The sequence below is a fragment of the Brugia malayi genome (genome assembly GCF_000002995.4).
Source record: "Brugia malayi strain FR3 genome assembly, contig: Bm_v4_Chr4_scaffold_001, whole genome shotgun sequence".
Classification (NCBI taxonomy): domain Eukaryota; kingdom Metazoa; phylum Nematoda; class Chromadorea; order Rhabditida; family Onchocercidae; genus Brugia; species Brugia malayi.
In genome coordinates this window covers 2,375,633-2,399,737 of record NW_025062478.1, presented here as the reverse complement: position 1 = coordinate 2,399,737, position 24,105 = coordinate 2,375,633, and the positions used below count along the sequence as shown (strand labels likewise).

The window sequence follows — 24,105 nt, the reverse complement described above, 5'->3', positions numbered from 1 at the left end:
ACATGCCAGACCTTAGTGACCCTGACCTTCATTTGAAATTATTACTTTTTCATGTAAAGTAAAACTAAACTAATCATTGCTTAACTAAATCAGATTTGAATTCAGTGAATAGATCCTAGCTAACATAACCATAGATAGAACAATATCTGATGTTCTCTTCCGGAAAATATAGCATACTCTACACGTAACTATACAGAAAATATGACGCAACGAATAACCTGAATGCATTATTAATATAAGACTGATATGATACAACATACTGATATCCTTACGAACAATATTCAATACTCTCTAGCTAATCCGTGACGTTAATTATTTCAACAACAAATGTACAAACTTATTATAGTTATAATTCATGTTAATGCTTACGTTTATCAACGAAGAAAAACTTGAAGTAATTAAATTTTCCATCAAAATATATTAAAAATTCACATATTCCAAATATGCTAAGTATTACAAAAAATAACACAATAAATACTATTTACAGGTATACTTATGAACAACAGTCAATTCTTAATATAATACGACTATTACATTTATTAACTGAAGAAAAAGCTAAAGTACTAAATTTCCCAACGAAAGCTATCACAAAAATTCACATATTGATACTAAAATATATTATTCTGTGATCTTAATTACTTTATCAATCAATGTACAAACTTGTCAATTCACGCACCATTCTTTTTTGTTCGCAAAAAAAAAGAACTGAACCATATTTGCATATTCCAAGCATGCCAAATAAAAAAGTAAAAATAGGGATATAGCTATGACTCCTTAATGTAATACTTAAAATCAATCATTAGTGTAGTACTTAATAAAGTGACCTACTAGTGAATTACATTATTGAATTAAATACTGAACCCAAATACTAATACTGAATCAAATATCATTCAGTGTACAAATTTGTCACAGAAACAATTCACATTTCATGGTTTACTTCTATTACAATTTACTCATAGAAAAATGAGCTAAAATTTTAGATTTTCAATCGAAATATACTAAAAATTTGCATATATAAGTAGATTAAAATTTGCATATTCTAAAAACGATATATTATTATTTACAGATATACTTCTGAAATTTAATCCATACTATACCACAACCATTTCATGACCTGAACTATCCTATTTAAATACTATTTAATATACAAATTTGCCATAGGGTCAAATTTAAGTTCACTGTCATTAATGGCCATATGTGACAATTAAATGAGTATCCAAATTCCTATCCAAAAAAAAAGAAAAACATTCCTACAATAATTATCTAAATGAATTACAAAATGAATGTAAGAAATATGTGTTAAATAATTCGCCGAAAGATAATCCCCACATGCACACGTACGCAAGTACCATTAAAGTAATTAAGTAATTCAGGTAGTAACACCTGTCGCTAATAATATCTCTGCCTCCCATATTCTCTTTTTCATTTCTCACGTTGTCTCATTCTCTCCTTTATCATTCACTTTCTCATATCTCTTCTTCACGTAATGTACAGTTCGGAGATTTCCATTGATATTTACCGACAAAGATATGTGTGGGAAGATAAGGTAGTTTTGAGTGACGTCATACGTTATTATTGCGTTACGTGAGAACAAGAGAAACCCACGTGAAACACAGTTGTTTACAGCAGAAGTAATTAAGAACGAAGAGAAAGGAGAATTTATGTTGCTACTAGTGTATGAGTTTTTTTTTTCTTTAAAGCATCAAAGAAATGACCCAGAAAAGGTCAAAGGTGAATGAGGTCAAGGAATAATGTTAGGTAAAAAAAATGAATTGATGGTATCGGAGTAAATAACAATAGAAGGAAAGGGAATGGAATGAAATTTTCGGGAAAAAGAAAAGGATTTCAGATTAACAATTCTTTTTTGTTCTTTAAAGCATCAAAGAAATGATCCGATAAGGTCAAAGGTGAAGAAGTCAAGAAATAATTTTAAGGAAAAAAAAAAATAAATTGATACTATCGAAGCAAATTGTTATTTACTTTTTATATTTTTAGCAATAAGAATGAAATGAAATTTTTAGGAAAAAGAAAAGGATTTCAAATTAACAATCTTTTTCTGTTCTTTAAAGCATCAAAGAAATGACCCGAAAAGGTCAAAGGTGAATGAGGTCAATGAGTGATGTTAAGGGAAAATGAGACTAAATTGATGGTATCGGAGTAAACAACAATAGGAATGAAATGAAATTTTTAGGAAAAAGAAAAAAATTTCAGATAAACAATCAATTAGCATCGATAACAACAAACATAAATTATTTTTTGAAAGAATTTAAAAATTTTTCTCATAAAATACAATTAATTAAAAAGGTTATAAATTTGTCCAAATATAAAAATAATTTTTGTTCTCATTATTAAATTTCGCATATTAACGTATTTTAAGAAAAACATCATTTACTCTTTAATTTTAATTAATTCTAACTTTAGCTTTCAATTTTAACTATAATATTATTCTAGCAAAAAAAAAAAAAAAGCTATTTACAGTTTTGCAACTTTTTTGGGATTATTTATTACTTTTCAACATTTTTATAGTGTCTAATTAATTCAAATAACATTTAAACAACAATTTAAATGATTAATTCAATTTAGACAATTTTATTGATTAGCATATCGTTTTATTAAGTTTTATTAATTAATAAAAGTTTTATTTCATAATCAATTTCCCTAATATATTGGTTTTTTTTTTTTTTTTTTTTACAATCACTTTTTTAATATTTTATTTAAAATATCGAAATAATCCCAGTGTTATTTTCTAGCATCACTTAAATTTATTTTAATTAAATTCGTTTCAATTTATAAAAAAATTTACACTAATTCCTATTCTTATTTGTACAATGAAAGAAAATTTTTTTTTCTTTTTTGCATATTAAATTAAAATATTAATTTGCATAAAATAATTTCTAATATAATTTCTTTACAGTTTTCAATTTATTGTGTTCGCATTATCATTCAGTGAGCGGTGGAGTGAAATTGTAAAATATTTGTGAAATACAATTATGGTAAAATAATTTTTAAATCATTTTTCATCTGATCAATTTTGTAGAGTTTTATTTTTTTTTTCTACCATTTATGTTTATTTAATATATGATTTCATTAATTTATGTTGATTTTTATATTTTTAGCAAATAAATTTAAAAATTTAAACTTTAATGTGGAATTTTTTAATGACAATTATAATTGTAATTAATTAGTTTAGTTTTTTGGTAATTTATTTTATTTTTTCATTTATTTTAGAATGAAACAACAGTAACAACCAAATTGATACCATTGCGAGGAAATTTGCGCTTCATATCAAATAGCGCAAATGATCCGGTTACATTATATGCCCAAAATGTTACAACAAATGGTTTACAAGCACACTCAGCTAAAGTTTCTTTTTTAAAAAAAAAAAAAAAAAAACTTTAAAATTTTTAAAAAGATCCCAAAATTAAAGAAGAAAAAAATTCAAGAAAAAAATGTCGAAATATTTGAAATTTGAAATTTAAAATTTAAAGCCTTCTTATCATTCTATTCATTAATAATTTGCATATTTTCTCAAATTAATATTATTAGCCTGCGGCAGTAATTCAAGAAAAAAACAAATGGACCGGTGGAACAGTAAAATTTCATAAGTAAGTAGAATTATTGAATATACCTGAAATTAAATTATGTAAACAAAATTGAATATATCTGAAATTAAAAAAAAAAACAAAACAAATTTACATAATTTGCCGCAAATGTTAAAGTTACCCAATATAAATTTAAAATGATTTTTTAGAGGTGAAAATCGAGTAGAAACCATTAATACAGCAATAGCTTGTGCTCATTCACTTTATATTCATGAACTTGTAAATAAAACCGGCGTACGATCACCAATCCTGAATTGTACCGGTTAGTTGTGTATAATTATTTTATCATTTATTTATTTATAATATGTGACTAAGAAAAGTAAACAAAAGCAAAATGATTGGAATAATAATTTATCTAGCATTTTCAGTAGTTAATTGAAGGAAAGATGGATGAATTAGTTACAATTTAAAATATAGAAATAATATTCGATCATATAAATAATCCATTCATATAATATTAATTATTGATTAAATTGTTATATAAAATATAAAAAAAAATAAATGAATTAAATCACTAAAGTTGTAATTAAAAATGAAAATTTATTAGACATAAAAGTAAAGTTAAAAAAAATAAGATAAAAAAATCATTTTTTTATTATAGCATTTTTAACGAGTTCAATTATTCAAATGTTTTCAATTTCAACAAAAACACCAAAATTAATACTACTCGCTAAAAAAAAAAGCGTATACTTATATTACGTGTGCTTGTAATGCATACTTATGACGTACGCTTATGACGACGTCTCGTTCACATTACCTTTATCATATCACTCAGATTTACATAAAAAAATTTAAATTGATACAAGTTTTTTTTTTCTTAACTCTAATATATTTGATGTTATATAATATTATTATCATTAATTAGCTTATAATTAAATTATTCCAATTTACATAATTTTAAATTTGATAAAAATCAAAAATAAAAAATTTAGCATTACCATTTCATTGGCATACAATTAAAGCAACAGTTCATTTTATGCGTGCAGGTGTACTTCAATTTGATTCTATTGCAATGCAAGATATGATTCAGGTTGTTAAATTATTATTGCTTTAAAATTAACGGAAAAAAATTAAAATACAATAATTATGCTATTCTTGCTCTTTTTTTTTAAAAAAAATTAGTCTTTTAAATATATTTTAATTATATGTGTTTTAGAATTAAATTAATCTACAATTGTATTTACTTACATTTGCATTAATTTAAATTTAATTAATTTTAAAAATAAATTAAATTGTTATTTCTTTCTTTTTTTTTTTTAAATTTTTTTTAGTGTGCAATATTTTTTCGTATTGCACAACTCAGTCGATTAGTGGAATCATTCTTACGTCAACGATCAAAATATCCGGAATCTGTGTTGGATGCATACAAAACTATTTTTCATGTAATCATTTTTTCCTTTTTTTAAATTTTTTTTTTTTTTAAATAAGAAATTTCTTTACTTATAGCTATTTTATAAGGATTATTGATAAATATTTAATTATAACTGATCATAGATCATGCAAATAATCAATAATTTTAAATTTTATTATTTTATAGGATGATCAAATGATGCGCTGTGTAACTTATCCTACCCAACAAATTGTTGCTGAAAATATGTTAAATAATCTTCCGCCATACATTGATGAAGCAATTAAAAATGAACGAAGTACATTAGCTGTAAGTTTTAAATTATTGAATTCATTTTGATAATTTTTTTACCTTTTCTAATTATTATTATTTAAATTATTTCAAACGCTATTCTCAATTGCTATAACTTATGCAAATTTTTTTTTTTTGTCATAAAGAAAAAATTGACAGTAATATGATCAAAAAATCTTTTTTAAAAAAAAGTTAAAGTTAATTGGAAATAATCGGTGAATAATAAAAGATCAACAAAATAAGCAGTATTCAACAATTTAATTAATAAAATATCAAATGTTAAAAAAAAATAAAATTTTTAATGAATTACTATTAGCATGAATTCTAACTATTTTTAAAATTGTTTTGTTTTAGAAGAAAAAATTGACAAACTTTCAAAAAAAAAAACTTTTTTTTTTTTAAATTTGAAAATTTTTGATGAAAATGAAAATTTAATTTTTTATCTTTTGTAGAATTTTTTTTTTTTTTTTTGTTGTTGTAACTATTAGAGAATTTTAATTGAATATGATGATAATGAAATGATTGAAAATGTTGAATATTGCAAATCTTTTTTTTTTTTTTTAAATTTAGCAATTTTACTTTTTAAAATTTCAAAAAAAAAAATGAAAAGAAATTTTAGCTAATGTCATGTAACGCATTATATTTCTTACTTTCGCGTGATGCGCAACGTACACGTCAAAATCAACGAGAATATGAGGATGCAGCATGTCAACGTTTTCAAGTGATAATGCGTTGGATATACTTTCATCAACAAAATTACGATTATTATAATAGTCTTAAACGTGATCCAAATGCTCAGCCAGTTACGTTTCCTAGAATTGTACAACTTTTCAGTTGTGTACATTTTGAACATATGCGACCTGAAATTCGCCGATATTTTGCCACTTATATACGTGGCGTAAGTTTTCACGTAAATATTTTTCTTCAAATAATATATAGCATAGAATATTTCTTTTTTTTCTTTTCTTTTTTTTTTTTTTTTTTTTTGTCCTTTGTATCTTTTGGATTTTTGAATGAAAATTAAAAATATAATTTTAAAGAAAAGAAAGAAAAAAAAAAAAAGAAAACTGAATTAATTATAGTTATCGAATACAATGTTTGCAAATGCTGCCCGATCCTATCTTCCCGAATTGCAGTGAAAAAATCGATGTGAAAAATTAATATCAAATTTTAATTTATATATGTAACATTGTCTATGGCAAATTAATATTTATTCTTATTATGAACAATTGTAAATTAGATAATAAAGTTTAATATTAGCTAGAATTAAGTATAAATTAGATAATTAAGGTAAGTAATCTGATATACTTGTTATAACTTATTAAAATTGAATGATTTGATTATTTATTTGTAATAGAATAGAGCTCTGTATTATAATTATATTCCATCAGTGTCATTAATATCTGAAAAAAAATTTTTTATGCTTTTGTAAAATTTCAAAAATTAATTAATAGCATTGTCGAAAAAAATGTAGTTTGAAATATGTGTGAAAATTAGCAAATTTATGCTTTATTATCATAAATTTTAAATGTATTATCATTCATCTAATGAAATGAATTATTTCAAATATTTAAATGTTTATTCAATTTCTCTCCTGCACTGCAAATTATATCATTAAAAAAGGTTTTTTTTTTTTTTGAAAAAATGAATCAATTAATTATCAGTTTTATTTTTTCTTTTAAACATCAAATTTTATGTTTATTGAATAAAATACATTTTGATCGTGAAATAATACCATAGTGTTTTAAAATATAAGAAAATTAGATAGAATTTAGATTATTCCCGAATAATTGGAAATGAATGAATCAAACAAATTCTGAAATTTAATTTGGAAAAAAGGCATTTTATTTCAAGAGAGACTAAAAGTGAGAATTAATCAAAGATTTAAAGCACTAATAAGTGCAATATGCAATGAATGATAAAATTATTGATAAGAATGAACTGACACAATCATAGAATAATCCAAATCATTATTTGAATTTTTTTAGTTATCAAGAAAAAATGACAGTGTTTTTTTTTTTTTGAATGAATAATAACAAAAGGCTTTCACAATATAGTATGAAATTTGAAAATCAATATTGCAATTTATCGTTTAATTAATTATTATTTTAATATAAATATTCGTCATATTTGTGGAATTTTTTTTTAAAAAAGACTACTTGTCAATTTTTTTTGATTTTTTTAAAATATTGTTATTGTAACAATTATTAATTAAAATATATTACTAGCAGTAGTACCTGATAATACAATTCTTTAATTGCATTGGATCAATTAATTTCATAGATGCTATGCGAGCGATTTTATGTTTGGTTTGTTAAGTTGAGCACTTTTGTCTGGTCGGAAAGATTTAGTGGTTATAACAGGGGAAGGGGTAGGGGTGGGCGTCGTTTTGCCCGTGGAATTATGAAAACGCGGGAATTATTTTGCCCAAGGAATTACGAGAATGCGGGATTATTTTGCCCAAGGTATTATGAGAATGCGGGATTATTTTGCCTGAGGAATTGTGAAATGTGGGAATCGTTTTGTCCGAGGAATTATCCAAAGACAAGTATAAAAGTATGGGGAATTTAAATAGATTTAGCATTTTATTGATTTTAACTGCGAATTAAAATTAGATGGGTGATATTTGTGATATGTAACATTTGCATACATCGATAATTTGTAGAATATTTCACTTTCACAATGGTTACAACAAGGAATAGAAAACGGACAGAGGAAAGTAACGAAAATAAGGTTTGCCTTTTTTCTATTTGAGTATTGATAGATCAGATATAACTATATTGCTATTCTTTTTTCATTCATTTTCAAATTCGGTTATCATACCTGTTTATTTAATACATGCATTATATGCATTGTTTGTTTTTTACATTTTTTGTTTCTTGTTAGTTACCTTTGTTACTACCTGTTGTTATTGTTTTTCCTTTTTTTTTTAATCACTTTTTGATACTATTTATCACGACGAATTTCAACATTATTGTTGTTAGTTTTCCTGCTAGCCATTCCTCCTACTATTTCTGTAGATGACGAGCAGATTTAAGAGCACTTTCTTGATCTTTCCAAATGTTTGTCAATAATGTTAAAATTAGGAGCAGAACTTGGAATAGCGGAATCTCAAACGACGTAAAACATATTTATGGCAGTTTCGATTGCAGAAATGGTAGGAAAGTAGGAAAATATTTCATTCATATTTTTTAGAAAGAGAGTGGAAAGGAAACCATTTAATTTCTTAATATTAAGTTGTGCTTAGTTTTCAGAGTGAACGCAGTGAAAACCATCGAAATGGTGGACAAAATGTTGAAACTGTAAAAGAAATGATGCCTGTAAGAATTATATATTATCTGCTCTCAATCAAGTTAAGCTTTCATTTGTTTGGGAGGAAAATTTCTTTCTTTAAAATCTGTTCAGGGTGTTTCTACAAGTAATGAGGATGGCGAATTAGTGGAAAATGAGAGTGGAAATGAGAAGAGTGAAATAGCAACTAAAGCAGGTTATTTTTCTACACATTTATTATTCTTTTGTCATTACTGGTTTTATACTTGATTTTGTGATTTATCAAAATTTGAATGATATACTGGTAGAAGAAAACATTTCACACAATGTTAGACATCAATGTGCTAATATTTCCAGATAAATTATCCAGTGAATCTTCAAGAAAAAGTCGACAGGAAGAATCTAGTAGTAATGTTAGGGATAGAAAACGTAAGAGATCACGATCAGCAGATTCTGGCAGTGATATCAGTCGAGATGATTCGAGAACACGGTCGAAACGCAAGCATTCAAGTCATAAAGATGCTAAGTCATCAAAAAAGGCATTTTACATTTCCTATATTGTATTATATACCGCATATCTATTAGGCACTTTAAGTAATTACTTTAAAGCAGGGCTGAAATAAATGTTCTCTTCTCCAGTTTAAATGATTGTTATTTCTAGCACTCTAAAAGTGACAGACGTCGTCGTTCTTCGATGGAAAAGGAAAAAAAAAATGATACCAATGAAGTTCTTGATGGTATGCCTTTATAGTTTCTTAAATTAATATTTTTATTGAATTCAGTCATTTTTTTAAATTAATTTGATATATGCATGTAAATTTTTTACTCTTTTAGGGACATCTTCAAAAGCAGGATTGGTAAGTGAGACGAATGGTACGAATTTAGAACAGAATAACATAGAGAAAATCAAAAAAGAACCAACAGCAAGAGAATTGGAAATTGCTAGGCTGTTGAAAGAAGAAGAGGAACATCCGGAGCTACTTGATACGGATATTGATGCAGTTTGGTCGTTGAAAAAGGCTCAAATTGAAAAACCAAGTCGACAGTGCCCGTATTTGGATACCATTGATAGGTTCACCTTTCGAATTTGTTTGCTTTTTTTTTTTTTTTTTTTGTTACAGTTTTAAGATTTTATAGAAGGAGTTTTTCTTTCATTTATAGCTATTCAGAACTTATATTTTTGCAGATGCGCATTGGATTTTGATTTTGAAAAGCTTTGTTCTGTTTCATTATCACACATTAATGTTTATGCTTGTATGGTTTGCGGAAAATATTTCCAGGTGATTTTTAGAACTGTAAAGAATTTGTTGTCATTATTTGATACTTTCATCAGGCATTGAGAAATTTCATCAGTATCATTGAGAAAATTCTTAATAGCCCATACTTTTTGCAATGTTCAGCTAATTTTTAGGGTCGAGGTACCAGCACTCATGCGTACACTCATTCGTTGGATACCAATCACCGAGTTTTCTTGAATTTAAGCACTTTGAAATTTTACTGTTTGCCAGACAATTATGAAATCATTGATCCATCGTTGGATGATATCAAGGTTATTGATTTAAAAAAACTAATAAGGAAAATTATTATTGCTTTAAGAATTGGTGAAAGATTGTTTAAACTATTTCTAAAAAGGATATAAATTTCTTTAGTATGTGTTGAAACCAACATACACAACAAAATATATCATGGAGATCGATAAGATAGGAAAGATGGCTCGAGCTTTTGATGGAACAACTTATCATCCAGGAGTTGTGGGTCTTAACAATATCAAGGCTAATGATTATGAAAATGTGGTCCTCCATGTGAGTTATCATTTTGAAGTTTTCATGTTGTATTCAACTAATAATCAATGTATATTTAAACTTAATCAGCATATATTTGCATAATAATGAGCGTATATTCTCATATTTCCTAATAATTGATTTTAATAAATACCTTACTCCATTTGCAAACTGAAGATTATTTGCAGCTGCTTTGCACTTAAAGAGAATTAATATTATTAAGGCAAGTAAATGTCCTCATTTTTGATTAGAGAGCTTTTTTAAATATTTATTCACTGATTCGAAAACAGATATTTTGTTACAGCTAATAAGAATTATATTTCAGGCACTTTCACATGTTCCACCACTTCGTGACTACTTCCTGCGTGAAGAAAGTTATATAAATATAAAAAGACCACCTGGTGATAAGTTAACGCTTTTGCCAAAACGTTTTGGTGAATTAATCAGAAAATTATGGAATCCAAAGGCGTTCAAAGCTCACGTCTCACCTCATGAAATGTTACAAGCCAGTGTATTATGCAGTAACAAAAAATTTCAGATCACTAGACAAGGTTTGTTCGCTTAATTAGTTTTGAACATATACACTTTAAGTAGCTGCAGAAAAAAAGAAGATTTTCGAAATAAAAATAGTTAAATCATATCTATTATTCTAAAATTACAGGTGATGCAGCTGAATTCCTGAATTTTTTGTTGAATACTCTTCATATAGCCCTGAATGGTACTCGCAAAACATCCTCATCCATTATCTACAAAATATTTCGAGGTAGACTGCATGAGTTTACACGAAAAGTAATACCGGTGGAAACAACTGAGGAAGCACGAAAAACATTGTTGGAAACTGACGAATATAAAGGTGCTTTTCTTTCGATCTGTTTAATTTTTCATTATTACATTTTCTTAATTTATTTCATTTTCTTGCTAAAATATGAAATTTGTTGCTGAACTGTTATCTTTTAGAGAAAAAACTCGAAATTCCATTTCTTTATCTTACGTTGGATTTGCCAGCTGCACCACTTTATCGTGATGAATTGTTGCAAAATATTATACCACAAGTGCCATTGTCTGTGCTCTTAACTAAATTTAATGGAGTTACTGAAAAGGTTATTACCCTACTTTTTCTTCAAATTTTTTTTTCTTCACATTACTAGCATTAACTATAAGAGCAACTTACTTTTGAATGCGATAAAATTTCTTTGTTGATTATTTCCAGGAATACAAAACATACAGTGAAAATTTCATGAAACGTTTTCAACTGGTCCGTTTACCACCTTATCTAATTATAACCTACAAAAGATTTCATAAGAATCAGTGGTTTGTTGAAAAAAATCCTACAATTGTCAATTTTCCTATAAGGTAATGAATAAAGAATTTTGCTTTATACTCTGACGCAAATATAATAATTAAACTTACAATTCAGTGACTATTTATGAACTCAAACGTTGAGTTTCAGATATTTAGCATCTAATACTTTCTAATAAATTTTGTATTTTTGCTGTTTGTATAATGTTTTAATTGACTCTAAATTATTTCAGCAATGTTGACTTGTATGATTGTTTGGCGGAAGAGATGCGTCCTCTGCATAAATATACAACTTATGATCTCGTTTCAAATATTGTTCATGATGGTCCACCATCAGCTGGCTCATATCGTATTCAAATTCTTCACAATGTTCGTTTCTTTTCATCAAATATATGTTGGATTAATAGGCGAAAAGATTTATTTTTCTTTTATATCTCAATCGAAGAAGAAATATTATTTCCAGGGTACCCAGAAATGGTATGAACTGGAAGATTTGCATGTGAAAGAAATATTGCCGCAGATGATTACACTAGCGGAATCTTATATACAGGTTATCTCATTGTGCTCATTCACTTTTCATTTATAATAAACATTTGACAGAGGCTTATTTTATAATTTTTTGTTTTACATTCATTAGAAAAAAAAAATTTTTTTTTTTCTTACATTGTTAGAAATTTATTGTGAAATTTAGATTTGGCGTTTGAATACTTCGAAAACACGTGAACAACGAGCAGGTGAGACGGAAGGAGGTGAAGAAACTATGAACGAAATGGAACAATAATTTTTTTTTTTTGTTTAAATATGAAGTAAAAAATTAAATATATTCCATTTTCTGAATATAGGGAATGAGTTACATATTCTTTTCTGTCGTTTTTTTCTTTTCTCCTTGATTCTTATTTCATATTTGTTGTTTCTGAAAAAAAAAGAAAACATGAAAGGAATTTCCGAAGGAATTGAACCAATCATAAGCTTAAAATTTCGATATTCATTTTGCATTTTAGTATGGCTTGAGTTTACTCATTAACTAATTTCCTTTCGTTCTGAATTCACGTTCTTTAATTTCCTCATTTTAATATTGTATGAATAAAATGATAGTCTCTAACAAATTGCCACTTTACTATTTCAAAAAAAAAAAAAAAGGATAAACAGTTTATACAGGATCACTGAAAATATGGCACAAATCAGAGTTTCGAAAATCATCACATGCTCTCATCTATTTATGATTAATAAAATGGAAAAATTGTTAACATCATTTTTGCTTAATATTCCAAAATTATCTCACAAATAAAAATTCAATCGGATTAGACTTTAAAATTTGATAAATGTTACCAATGAGCTATTTTTGATTTCATTGTATGCCACCATTTGACATATACCATTTGTTGGATACCACCATATTTACTATGTACATAAACATATGCAAAAATGAAATATGCAAAAAGTACCTAAAATTTATTATTATTTTCAGATTATATTAGATCTTAGCAATTTATATGATTGATTACATAATTTACAATTTTATTATTTATTAATTAAAAAAAAAAAAAAATATTTAACATATTACCTGAACAAATCGTAGAAATGTTAAATGATAGAACCAAAGTGTAATAAGTAATAACCAAAAGCATAGTGTAAACAATTTGACTGTCTTCTGAAGTGAATTATCATCCTGAAATAATTTATTATTTAATAGCTCTTCAAATTTATCTCCTAAATTTTTTAACATTTCTTTATCCATTACTCTTCTAAATTTTCTATTTACTAACCTCCCATATAAATTTATTGTTATCATTTGGAAAATGTATACGTGGCGGTTGCTGTGAATAAAATGAATCTAATTTCTCGTCTTTAGCAATCCATAACCTAAAAATTGTATAATTTTATTTTTTTTTTTTTTCAAAAAGAAAAAAATATTTCAAACATTTCATCAAAATTTTATCTCTTAAATGAATCTAATAATTCTATCTTGTAATTTTTAAGCTTACAGTTATATTTAATTTTAAATCACTTTAATCTCTCGTTTATTTATTTATTTACTTACTTATATTTACTTATTTGATAACATATATCCTATTTAATAAATTTAATAATTTCTAAGCTTACAATTATGTTTAATTTAAATTTTTTTCAATTTAAAATGAAATTAAAAAAAAGACAACGAATTATATAAGTTATACTCATTAATCCATTGAGCAATATCATCATCTCTAGGCGGTAAACATGACAGATCAATGCGTTCAATATGAAATAATACTTTTTGTGGTGTACGACCGGTTAAAATAAGATTAATTTCCGATTGAACAATATTTACCGGATAAGCAATAGTTACATCATAAATACAATCAATATAATTATCTAAAATTTATCAAATAAATAATTTATCATTTATATTAGAAATGAAGAAAAAAAGTTTTTTTTTGTTTTGTTTTTCTTCTACAATTATATTTCATTTGAATTACTTTAATCTCTTATTTATTTGTTTATTTAATTCATTTATTTATCAACACTTGATAACATAATCTTATCTACTGAATCTAATATATTTTAAATAATTTTTACCAAATTTTAATCATCTTATTATTTGTTGTTAATTGAATAATTAATTTGAATAATTTGATAAAAACAAACATTGTTTCATTTCATTGATTAAATGAATAAATCCAGCTGAACGAGGATAGATTAAATTATTTAATTGTTTTAAACCATTCTTTTTTGCATAATTATTACTTTTCATTGTTGTACTGGGCGTTTTATCCGTTCCTTCAGGAAATAATAATATCTAAATAATAATAATAATAATATAAAAGTGAATGATAATTATTTATGATTAAATATTGTTTTAAAATTGATTGAAATAGTGGCAGTTTTTTTTTTTTTTTTTTTTAAAAAAATGGAAAAAATTTTTAAAATAATTGCATAAAATATATGAAAAAAAAAAAAAAAAAATGTTAATTAAGATGAAATAAAATGTATGTAAAATTAAACTAATCTTTTTCAGTTTCCTAAATATATTCAGTTTAATTTTAGCAGTAACCAAATAATTTTCCTTTTTATATTTTGTTTTTTCTTTAGTTTAAAGAATTGTATTTTTATATATGTTAGAAAAAAAATTACATCTAACTGACTAATTTAAATTATACGTAGTCAACTAGAATAAAACGAAATATAATAAAATATCAAAAAAAAAAAAATGTTTGATAAAATAAAATTAGCTAAATTTATAGCGCTGTATCTAAAATGAATATTTCATTTTTATTTTTCTTTTTCTTTCTTAAATTTAATCATTAAACTTTTAAATGTAACTATTTGCTTAGATAACGCAAATAAATTTAAAAAAAAAAAAACTTTTATTTTTGTTCAAATTAATTTATTTACTAATAGAAACTAATGGAACTTTAGCACCAATTATCATTTGCTGATTGTAAGAGATATTTAAAAATGATAATTTTAAAGATAAAACCTGATAATTGCTTCCAACGGATGCATAATAACGGATTGCTTCCGAAATTCGTTCCTTATCCGTTTTTATTTTACGATCCAAAAAAATAAACTGATTTGCTTCCATTCCAAAACCTTTAAATCAAAAAACAATTATTAAATCATTCAATTTTTACTTTTAAATTTCAGTTTAGTTAAAGTATAGTTTACTTCTAATCATACTTAATTTAGTGAAATAATGAAAAATTTGTTTAACTAAAATCTGAAACAATAAAAGAAAAATAAGAAATAATTTTTATATGAAATTTTATAGTAAATAAAAGTAAACCTGCTGCTGGTATATGTCGAAGTTCAGCTTTTAAAGCAATTTTTGAACTAATTAATAGCCATGGATTCATCTTAAATAATGCCGCCCAAAAATACATCCAATCAAGCCGTGTCCGATGATTCATTATGATCAATGCTGGACGATCATAATCAATCGTATCACCGATTACTTTGAATTTCATACCAAATATATATTCCAAAAATGTCTAAAATAAATAATTTTACTTCTATGAAAAATTTTTTTTTTCTTTTTTTGTAAAAGTTTTTTAATTATTAATTATTGAAATTATACAAATTCATATTCTTTCGATTGTAAATTAAATCGAATAAAAAAAAAAAAAGTAAAAAAAAAAAAAGAGGAAAATGAAGAGATAATAATAATCAATATAAATCCGATTATTTTAAATTTGTGATTATTATTATTTTTAAATTCATATTATCAATATTGTTTATTTTTATTTTTAAGCTAATATATTAAATAATCAATTATAGTAATCATAGTATATTTCTTTCGATTCATCTAAACGATAAAATTGACTAATAATTACTTTATTTCATCAATTCAATTATTTATCAGCAAAAATTATTTTTTTAAAATCATTTATTATTATTGAATGTAAAAAAAAAAAAAAAAAAAAGAATTATTTTTTTTTGCGTTCCATTGCAAATATATTTTAATAATATTTTTCTTTGGGAAAATTTTGACAATGATTGGATAAAATTAGTATGTGTTTTTAAAGAGATTTAAAAAAAAAAAAATATATAAAAAAAAATTTAAAAAAAAAAAAAAAGAAAAAAAAGGCGAAAAAAATAATTTCAAAGAAATAAAAAAATAAAAGAAAAAGAAACTTACAACAGGTATAATAATCCAAAAACTAATTGCACGATCAATTAATAAGCGCCATTGTTGATGATTGAGTAAAAGCATTGGTAAAATTAGCATAATTACTGAATCACCAAAGAATGATGTTAATAAAAGAGTTATACCAAAGAAAATACCCAGTAATGGACGAATAATTTGTTGTAAAAGTTTCATTTTTAATTGTAATTTTAATTTATCACTTTTATGTGATTCATAACATTTACCATCGATTAAAATTTAATAATGCACTTTGTTTGTTTATTTTTGTATTTTCTTCTTTTTTTTTGCGCCAAAATTTACTGAAATTGTTGTTAATCGAAATAATAGCACCTGAAAAAGGAAGAAAAGAAAATGATAAAATTAATTTATCAATTTTTACACAGAACATATTTAAATATAAGTTAAATATAAATTATTGCAGTCGAAGTTATAAGTTAGTTTAATAAAAATAAGTTAGTATAATGAAATTTAATATTCATTTATTAATTTAAAGAAAGTTTTTCTTTCTAATTAATTTATTTTGCTATTTCACTCCTAATAAGTTTCATCATTTTATCCACCTTTTTTTTTTTTTTTTCTTTTGTATTTGTGGAATTATTTTGGATATTTTATTCCAAACAATTTTATTCTAGAATAAGCAAAAAAAAAAAAGTTAGTGTTATTTAAATAATTCATAATTTAATAGCATAAGCCAATTGTCCGACTGATTTTATTCAATTCATTTTTATTTTTTTTTCCTCAAAATCTTTTGCCAAAACTAATCATTCAATTTGTTCAGCTACAACAATAATTCATATATTACCAATTATTTTTTTTTTTTTGTGTTATAAATAATAATAATATTACGAATAATAATAATAATAATATTAGTAATAATAAATTAATTGCTTTATCACCAAAACAGTCAGTTAAATATTTATCAATTCTCTCATTTTGCTGCTTAATGAAAATACTAATTCTAATATCGTTGATAATTTACTGCAATTTTTTTTTTTTTTTTTTATTATTATTTTAATAATATATATATATAATATCTATTAATATAATAATATAATATAATATAATTTAATATCTAAGCCTAAATCTATAAATTCATAGTAAATTTTTAATAAAAATATTACAATTATTTGGATGCTGTTGTAGTTATGACTAATCATTCTTTTTTGCATTAAACAAAATAAAAAATTTATTAATTAAATTAAAGAAGAAAAGTGATTAAATATAAATATATAAATTCTATGATTTAATATAATCATCAGAATGACATAGTAAAATTGTCAAATGGATGATCGGTGTGTCGCGATGGAACGCTTGTATATTTCGCTTGTGGGACATTTATTTAGTCACAGATTGTTAAATGACCTCATTTTAATCTCATAATTTAATTCTCTTCATCAATCAATTTTTTTTCCTATCTTCACATACACATACACATACACACATACACACACATATATATATATACAACATACATAGACACATACATACATAAATAAATAATCATTTCACTGTTAATTCAATTTTCTTGTTATTTTCAAGTTTAAATTAATGAATTTGAAATGTCAGTAATTATCATTATCTTTTCACTTTTTATTTCCATTTTTTTAATATGAAACAGAAGAGCAAATTGAATGATTAATTAAATTAAACAAATTAATAAAATATGATTGTAGCAAATAAAAAAAAAAAAAAGAAAAAAAAAGAAGGAAAGAAAGAGTTAAAGAAGAGAGATAAGATTGATTTAAAATGATCAAATTTATAAAATTTTTGAAATTATTTAAATGAACATGAAATACTTGAGCTAACAATTTAAATTATTCATATTATTTATTCAATAATTTTAAACATATATGTATGTATACATTAAAAAGAAAACAAAAAGAGAAGAATTTGCATAAATTTACTAATTTATAAGCATTTCATTTAAATTGTCGGAGGCAGTCGGTATGCATCGAAACATTTATGCTCTATTATTTAGTTTTAATTTGGTATTAATGGTACAACTAAAAAATAATAATACCTTCTCTACCATTAAGGTGTGCTCAATTTCATAGAATAGTTTAAATAATTGTTAAATTAATTTAAAAAAAAAAAAAGCTCCAAAAAAAAAAGTTTAAGAAGTAATGAGAAAAAAAAAAAGAACTTTTATATAATTACAAGTTTACTATATGTATCAAATTTTTATCATAGAAATGTATACATACATTGATTAATTGATCAATGATTTATTTAATTAATTAATTAATTAATCAAATTAAAAGCATTAATAAATTTTTTAGGAGACAATTTTTTACACTGTAAAAGAAGATTATGTTGAAATATCAACTTTTCATAAAGTAATTCGAATTGTCTATATTGTAGCACTTACATTAATTGGTATTATTGCTACCGTAATGTTCAATTGGAATATAATTAATTATCAGGTTGAAAAAAAAAAAAAGAAAATTAATCAGTACTCCTCTTTTTTCTTTCTTTCTTTCTCCCTCTATCTCATCCTCTTTCCTTCTCTTCTTATCACTGAAATAAATATAATCGAAATTAATTGTAATAGATAATTATAATTACAATTGACAGGAATAGATATAACTTTTATCTTATTAATTTCTTGTTTAATTAATTAATTCATTAATTTTAAAAAATCTTGAAATTTACTCAAGTATAATTATAAATATGAAATTGTAGAAAATAATTACATTAGTTAGTCAATTAGTCAAACATATAATGAAACAGTGATAGAAATATTTTCAACAATAATAAATCAAATAATATTATTCATTTTTTTTTTTTTTTTTTTTAAGAAATTATTATAAATAAATTATTTTTTACTATTTAGATTATTAATTTTAAATAATTCTTTATTAAATTATTAGCTTTGTCACTTTTTTTAGACTCATTTCTCTTCTCTCCCTTTTCATAAAGTTTTCATTAATATATTTTCTCTTTCCTAAATCTCGGATTTTTTATAGTAATAAATCATCGAAGATAATAACAAACTATAATCATTCAATATCAACAATATAATTCATATTATAATCGAATATAATCAAAAAATATAATTCGATATAATAATATTCAAAAATGAGAGAAGAAAAAGTTTTTAAATACTAAAATCATATTTCAAATCAATTGATAGTTGATTAAACAATAAATAGAATAATACATTAAAAGATATTAAATTAATTCATAAAAAAAATAGTGAAATAATGATAAATTTGCTTAGTTTTTATTAATACATTTTCTCTTCTCTAAATCTCTCGCCCTCTCTCTCTCTCCCTCTCTCTTTATAAAAATCTAAATCAATATTTTTCCATTAGATATTCCGGATGGAAATTTCCAGTTATATTTTTAATACTTTATCCTCATTTCCACTTATTAATTTTAATCAAATAAAGTTTATTGATTTGAGTTGAAGCTATTTGCTTAAGATAGTGTGACATTATTTATTACTGTCACATAACAATGTAGTAATCAGTGAAATGTAATTCTTGAGAAAAAAAAAAAACGAAGAAAATAAAGATTATCACAGATCAATGTTAACGTATAATGGTGACAGTGATAAATAAGTTAATCTAAAATGGTGACACACAAATTTTATTGTCTCTACAATTCTAAAATATAATCAAGTTTTTGCAGCATTCTCAAAAACAATTTTATCCAAAAATTCATTCACCTGAATCAATCAATCAATCAAGTCCTATCAGTCATACGGATGAACAAACGGATGAAAATGATAAGCAAAAAAAGAAATCAACTAGCACTTCTATCAAATCAATGTTGGAATTGAATGATACAGGATTGGAGCCAGTAAGGTTTGTAGGAAATTTTCAAAAATATCATCAATCAATTTAAACTTCATCACAAACTTAAATAAAATCTCAAATAACTAATGATAATATAATGCAATAATATGATTTAGAAATTAAGTGATTTCCCAACAATAATAACATCCAAATCTCGAAGTAGTGCTGGACAAGATGATGATAATTATAATTCGGAGGTATTTTAACTCTTATCATTAGCATTTATGCTAATATTGAATGTAAAATTATTTCCTTATAAGGATTTTATAAAGATTATAAGGAAATAAAAACAGAAGAAAAAAAAAGTATCATTAATCCTCAAAAGAAAATAATTGAAAATTTTGAAGAGGAAAAAATAAAAAAAAAATCAATTTAAGAAGTAATTTTTTTTAAAGCAAAAAAATTTTATATAATTTTTTGTTTTCTAATTCATATAAATTAATTTCCTGCATTTATTTATCCATTATTTACTTTACAAAAATCAATAATGGCATATCTTATCAAACATCCTGATAATAATTCAATTACCTTAAATTCATAGATAACATTAGCGCAGAAACATATCGGATGGGACGAGATCGAAATGATGCGTCATGGCTTAATTAATTGGTTAGCTATTTATTGCGAATGCTAAATGTGCTAATGTTTTGAATTCTTAAAAAGATGACCAACATATCAAAGGCAAATTTAAAAATAATTGAAGAGAAATGAACAGAAAAAAGAGAAAAACTTTTTTCTAGTGATTGTGAACGAGTAATACAGCCAAAAAGTCCCGATCTACCAGTGAAAATCAATATTGGCAATACAAGTAGCAGTAAAATGACCATCTCAAAACAAACAGATCATAATTCTGCCACAACTGAATCAACCCGAAACATCTATTCCGACTATTATGAAGACTTTCATAAGACAATTTAAATGAATTTTAATTGGATCTGTTTTTCCTTTCTTTCTTTCTTTCTTTTTTTTTTTTTTTTTTTTTTTTTTTACAAATTTATGAATATAATTTCGGCTGTTGTAGAATCTTGCAAAAGTAAAAATGATTAAATGCAAAAAAGAAAAGCATATATATATATATATTATACGACTTTCTGAATAACATTGTATATGCAACAAATTTATTTAAAATCACAAACATAAATGAAACATAAATCTAAATTTGTTACGAACTTTAAGCATTTCCTGAGTGAACTTCCAATAGATGTACACATGATTATGCTTACTACATTTTCTAAATTATGCGTAGATATATGTGCACAATAAATTTATATTAAAAAAAAAGAGAAAAAAACAGCTCAAATTTAACGTCAACTAGGTTGATAACGATTGAAAGACCAAATATTACCGTCATCTCAATCTTTTCAATAAATAATGATGAATAATAATCACCAATTTTCCTGATGTAAACTGAAAAAAAAAAAACCCTCTTAAATTGAGTTTCTTATATGAACCGTTCACACTGTCAAAAAAATTCGAAAAGGAAACGAAATGGAAGAAATATACTCATTTGATCTAGTTAATCTCTCTGATAATCCTGCACTCTAAAACTTACAATTTAAACCGCCAAAAAATTCGAGAAAAGGGAGAAAAATACTCATCTGATTTAATCAATCTTTCCGATAATCTTCATTCTAATGATTTTTGTTAACAAAAGCTTTTAAGTGAATTCTGTGTAACCAATGATACAACTGATTATGCATGTGATAAGAGTTTCCCGAAAAAGATCCATACAAACAACTGTCAGTTTTAACCACTCAAATCATCACCTCAATGCTAGTAATTAACCTTTATATTTTAAAATACATTTCAAATAAAAAATTTGAATTCCAAACAATGCAACAAATTGGAATTAGAAGAAAAGTGGTAACAAAACAAGATAAGCCATTAAGCCTTGTAAATAATATCATAATGACCCGGGCGATAAAGAAAAAAATGCCTTGGTAGCTTCTTATCGACAATAAAATCATAAAACCAGCCATGATGTAGTGCTGCTGTTCGATCCATATATTCAATACGAATTGATACACCTGTAATTCTCGTATTTACAGTTTCATTGAGTCTATTGTCGTCTGCATTTTTCTATTTGTCACATTTTAATCTATCATAGGGTGAAAATCTCCAGATTGATTGCCTTAACTTTAGCATAAACAAAAATAATAGTTGATTCACTGTAAGAAATGCTAATAAGTAAATAGTAAATACCTATAGCATTTGTTAAAGCAATAATTGCTAAATGATCGCAATCTTTGAACATTGGTTCTATTTCGCATTGACAAAATTGCTCGATTGTACGGCCACCATCAATGAAACCCTCATAATCAGCAGCATTTTCTCGCAAATAACCGGATGTGATTAACCTAAAGCAAAGAAGAAAACAATTTTTTTCATGTAAATTTTATTTAAACGTCTCATGCTAATATCAGTGGATTAATATGAAAACAAAAAAACTGCGTGAGGAAAATTGCAAGATTTTTTCCGGGGAAAGACGGAATTCAGTATATGACCACAATCACTCGTAAGATATTGCAGACTTTCAATTCAACTGAAAAAAAAAAAAAAAAAAAAGAAAAACGAAATAGAAACCTAAAGAAAGTTACGTAGTAATTTGAGCGGCCTTCTTCATTCAGAGCTTCAATAAGCAAATTTTCATTATATTGCCCCGCTGCAATACCATCCAACAACTCATCGAACTGAATACGCTATTACATTAAAAAACTGTTCGACAAATCTTTCTTTTGTTCAAATTCACATTCTTTTGTTTAAATAAAAAAAAGCTCAAAAAATATAAGCATGAATTCATTTAAAAAAAAAAAAAAAAAAAACACTAAAAAGATTTTTTTAAAACTATCTAAGGATGTACAATTTCCTTCTGACATAAATAAACATCCATTTTTCGGATATTAATTGATTTAACTGACCATTGACAACACCAACTATCTCTACAAATGTCTAAAAAATACACCCAATCACAAAAGTCGTTCGTAGTGAATTCTGGAAATCCAAGCTTTATTAAACGTTGCCGCCATTCTTTGCATACTTTCGTAAACCTTCAATGATTAGAATTTTAATATAATTAACAAATGTGAAATAAATTAATTCTCAATAGGTTAAAAAAAAAAACCTGGCTAATTCTTCCGCATCCTTTAAAATATATTCAAGCTGAGCACAAAGAAGAGCTCGATAGAAACAGCAACCATCACCACGAATACGACGTAAAAAACTATATACTTTTGCCAATTCCTAAAAAAAAAATTACCTAACTAGTTTTCTAAATCATTGGGAAAACATTATCAAAAGATAAATCACATATGCCCAAAATGTAATTCATAAAATAACTTTGTCAATGCTCACCAAACTATTGTCTGATTACCTCTGATTTCTGATAATATTCAGCACTTCTATCGCGATCATATTCATTTAATAAAACGCTAATTGCTTCCTTCTGAGCGACCAACGGTTGCTCTTTCCTTATCTAAATTATTATTTTCCTTTATCTCCCGAATAAAAAAAAAAAAAAAAAAAAAAAAAAAAAAAAAAAAAAAAAAAAAAAAAAAAAAAAAAAAAAAAAAAAAAAAAAAAAACGAAAAAACAAAAATCCATCATTTTTTTGTAAATCAAATAATTCAAAAACAATACATTTCCCAATCAATTTCAATTACTTCTATATATATAGTCATTTAATTATATGTTGGCTTAATAATAATTTTCACAAAATCAAGTTTATCATACTTCATCTTCAATTTCTTTTTTCTGTTTATTGATCTGTTCGATTAGTGTTGCACCATTTTTTGTCAGCTGTTGACCTGCTTGCTGATCCGTTGAATATAATTGATCATTTTCATTATCTTTAGAAATTTCTTTTGCTTCTGCAGATTTTGACATATCTAAAACAAAAAATGAAAAATATCATAATAATTAATAATACAACTAAAAAATTATGATAAAGTATTGTTGTAAAAAAAGAAAAACATCGGTAAGTCATAACTAATCAATTAAATAAATCAATTATTTCATCTAATGATCATAAAGAAACAAAAAATAAACAAAAGAAATTAACAAATACTGCTAATTACATAAAACAGATCAC

General features: G+C 24.5%; 5 protein-coding genes across 5 annotated transcripts; 3 read left to right on the top strand and 2 right to left on the bottom strand.

Moving 5' to 3' along the window:
• Nucleotides 1–2,990: 2,990 nt before the first annotated feature.
• Bm8001 (Uncharacterized protein) lies at nt 2,991–6,380 on the top strand (the record flags this gene model as incomplete). Its single annotated transcript, XM_043081381.1, has 9 exons — nt 2,991–2,993; nt 3,229–3,363; nt 3,547–3,605; nt 3,752–3,864; nt 4,535–4,632; nt 4,874–4,984; nt 5,140–5,259; nt 5,861–6,139; nt 6,324–6,380. The coding sequence occupies 9 exons, from the start codon at nt 2,991–2,993 to the stop codon at nt 6,378–6,380; spliced, it is 975 nt and encodes a 324-aa protein (XP_042937315.1).
• Nucleotides 6,381–7,923: 1,543 nt separating this feature from the next.
• Bma-usp-39 (ubiquitin thiolesterase homolog, putative) lies at nt 7,924–12,372 on the top strand (the record flags this gene model as incomplete). Its single annotated transcript, XM_043081380.1, has 16 exons — nt 7,924–7,974; nt 8,496–8,561; nt 8,647–8,728; nt 8,869–9,050; nt 9,173–9,248; nt 9,346–9,583; nt 9,698–9,791; nt 9,923–10,060; nt 10,161–10,313; nt 10,618–10,843; nt 10,954–11,145; nt 11,250–11,392; nt 11,503–11,645; nt 11,825–11,960; nt 12,055–12,141; nt 12,283–12,372. 16 exons carry the CDS (start codon nt 7,924–7,926, stop codon nt 12,370–12,372), a joined length of 2,097 nt encoding a protein of 698 aa, XP_042937314.1.
• Nucleotides 12,373–12,916: 544 nt separating this feature from the next.
• On the bottom strand, nt 12,917–16,392 carry Bma-bus-18 (putative 45.9 kDa protein in KCS1-GCV1 intergenic region, putative; the record flags this gene model as incomplete). The annotated part of the gene is made up of 8 exons (XM_043081379.1): nt 12,917–13,036; nt 13,156–13,260; nt 13,358–13,454; nt 13,769–13,946; nt 14,220–14,370; nt 15,052–15,164; nt 15,358–15,562; nt 16,210–16,392. 8 exons carry the CDS (start codon nt 16,390–16,392, stop codon nt 12,917–12,919), a joined length of 1,152 nt encoding a protein of 383 aa, XP_042937313.1.
• Nucleotides 16,393–19,989: 3,597 nt separating this feature from the next.
• On the top strand, nt 19,990–20,936 carry Bm11529 (Uncharacterized protein; the record flags this gene model as incomplete). The annotated part of the gene is made up of 4 exons (XM_043081378.1): nt 19,990–20,022; nt 20,135–20,215; nt 20,560–20,627; nt 20,759–20,936. 4 exons carry the CDS (start codon nt 19,990–19,992, stop codon nt 20,934–20,936), a joined length of 360 nt encoding a protein of 119 aa, XP_042937312.1.
• A 966-nt stretch (nt 20,937–21,902) lies between these two features.
• On the bottom strand, nt 21,903–23,900 carry Bma-otub-1 (Uncharacterized protein; the record flags this gene model as incomplete). The annotated part of the gene is made up of 7 exons (XM_043081377.1): nt 21,903–22,045; nt 22,221–22,375; nt 22,602–22,708; nt 22,981–23,065; nt 23,140–23,258; nt 23,389–23,490; nt 23,748–23,900. 7 exons carry the CDS (start codon nt 23,898–23,900, stop codon nt 21,903–21,905), a joined length of 864 nt encoding a protein of 287 aa, XP_042937311.1.
• Nucleotides 23,901–24,105: the final 205 nt, after the last annotated feature.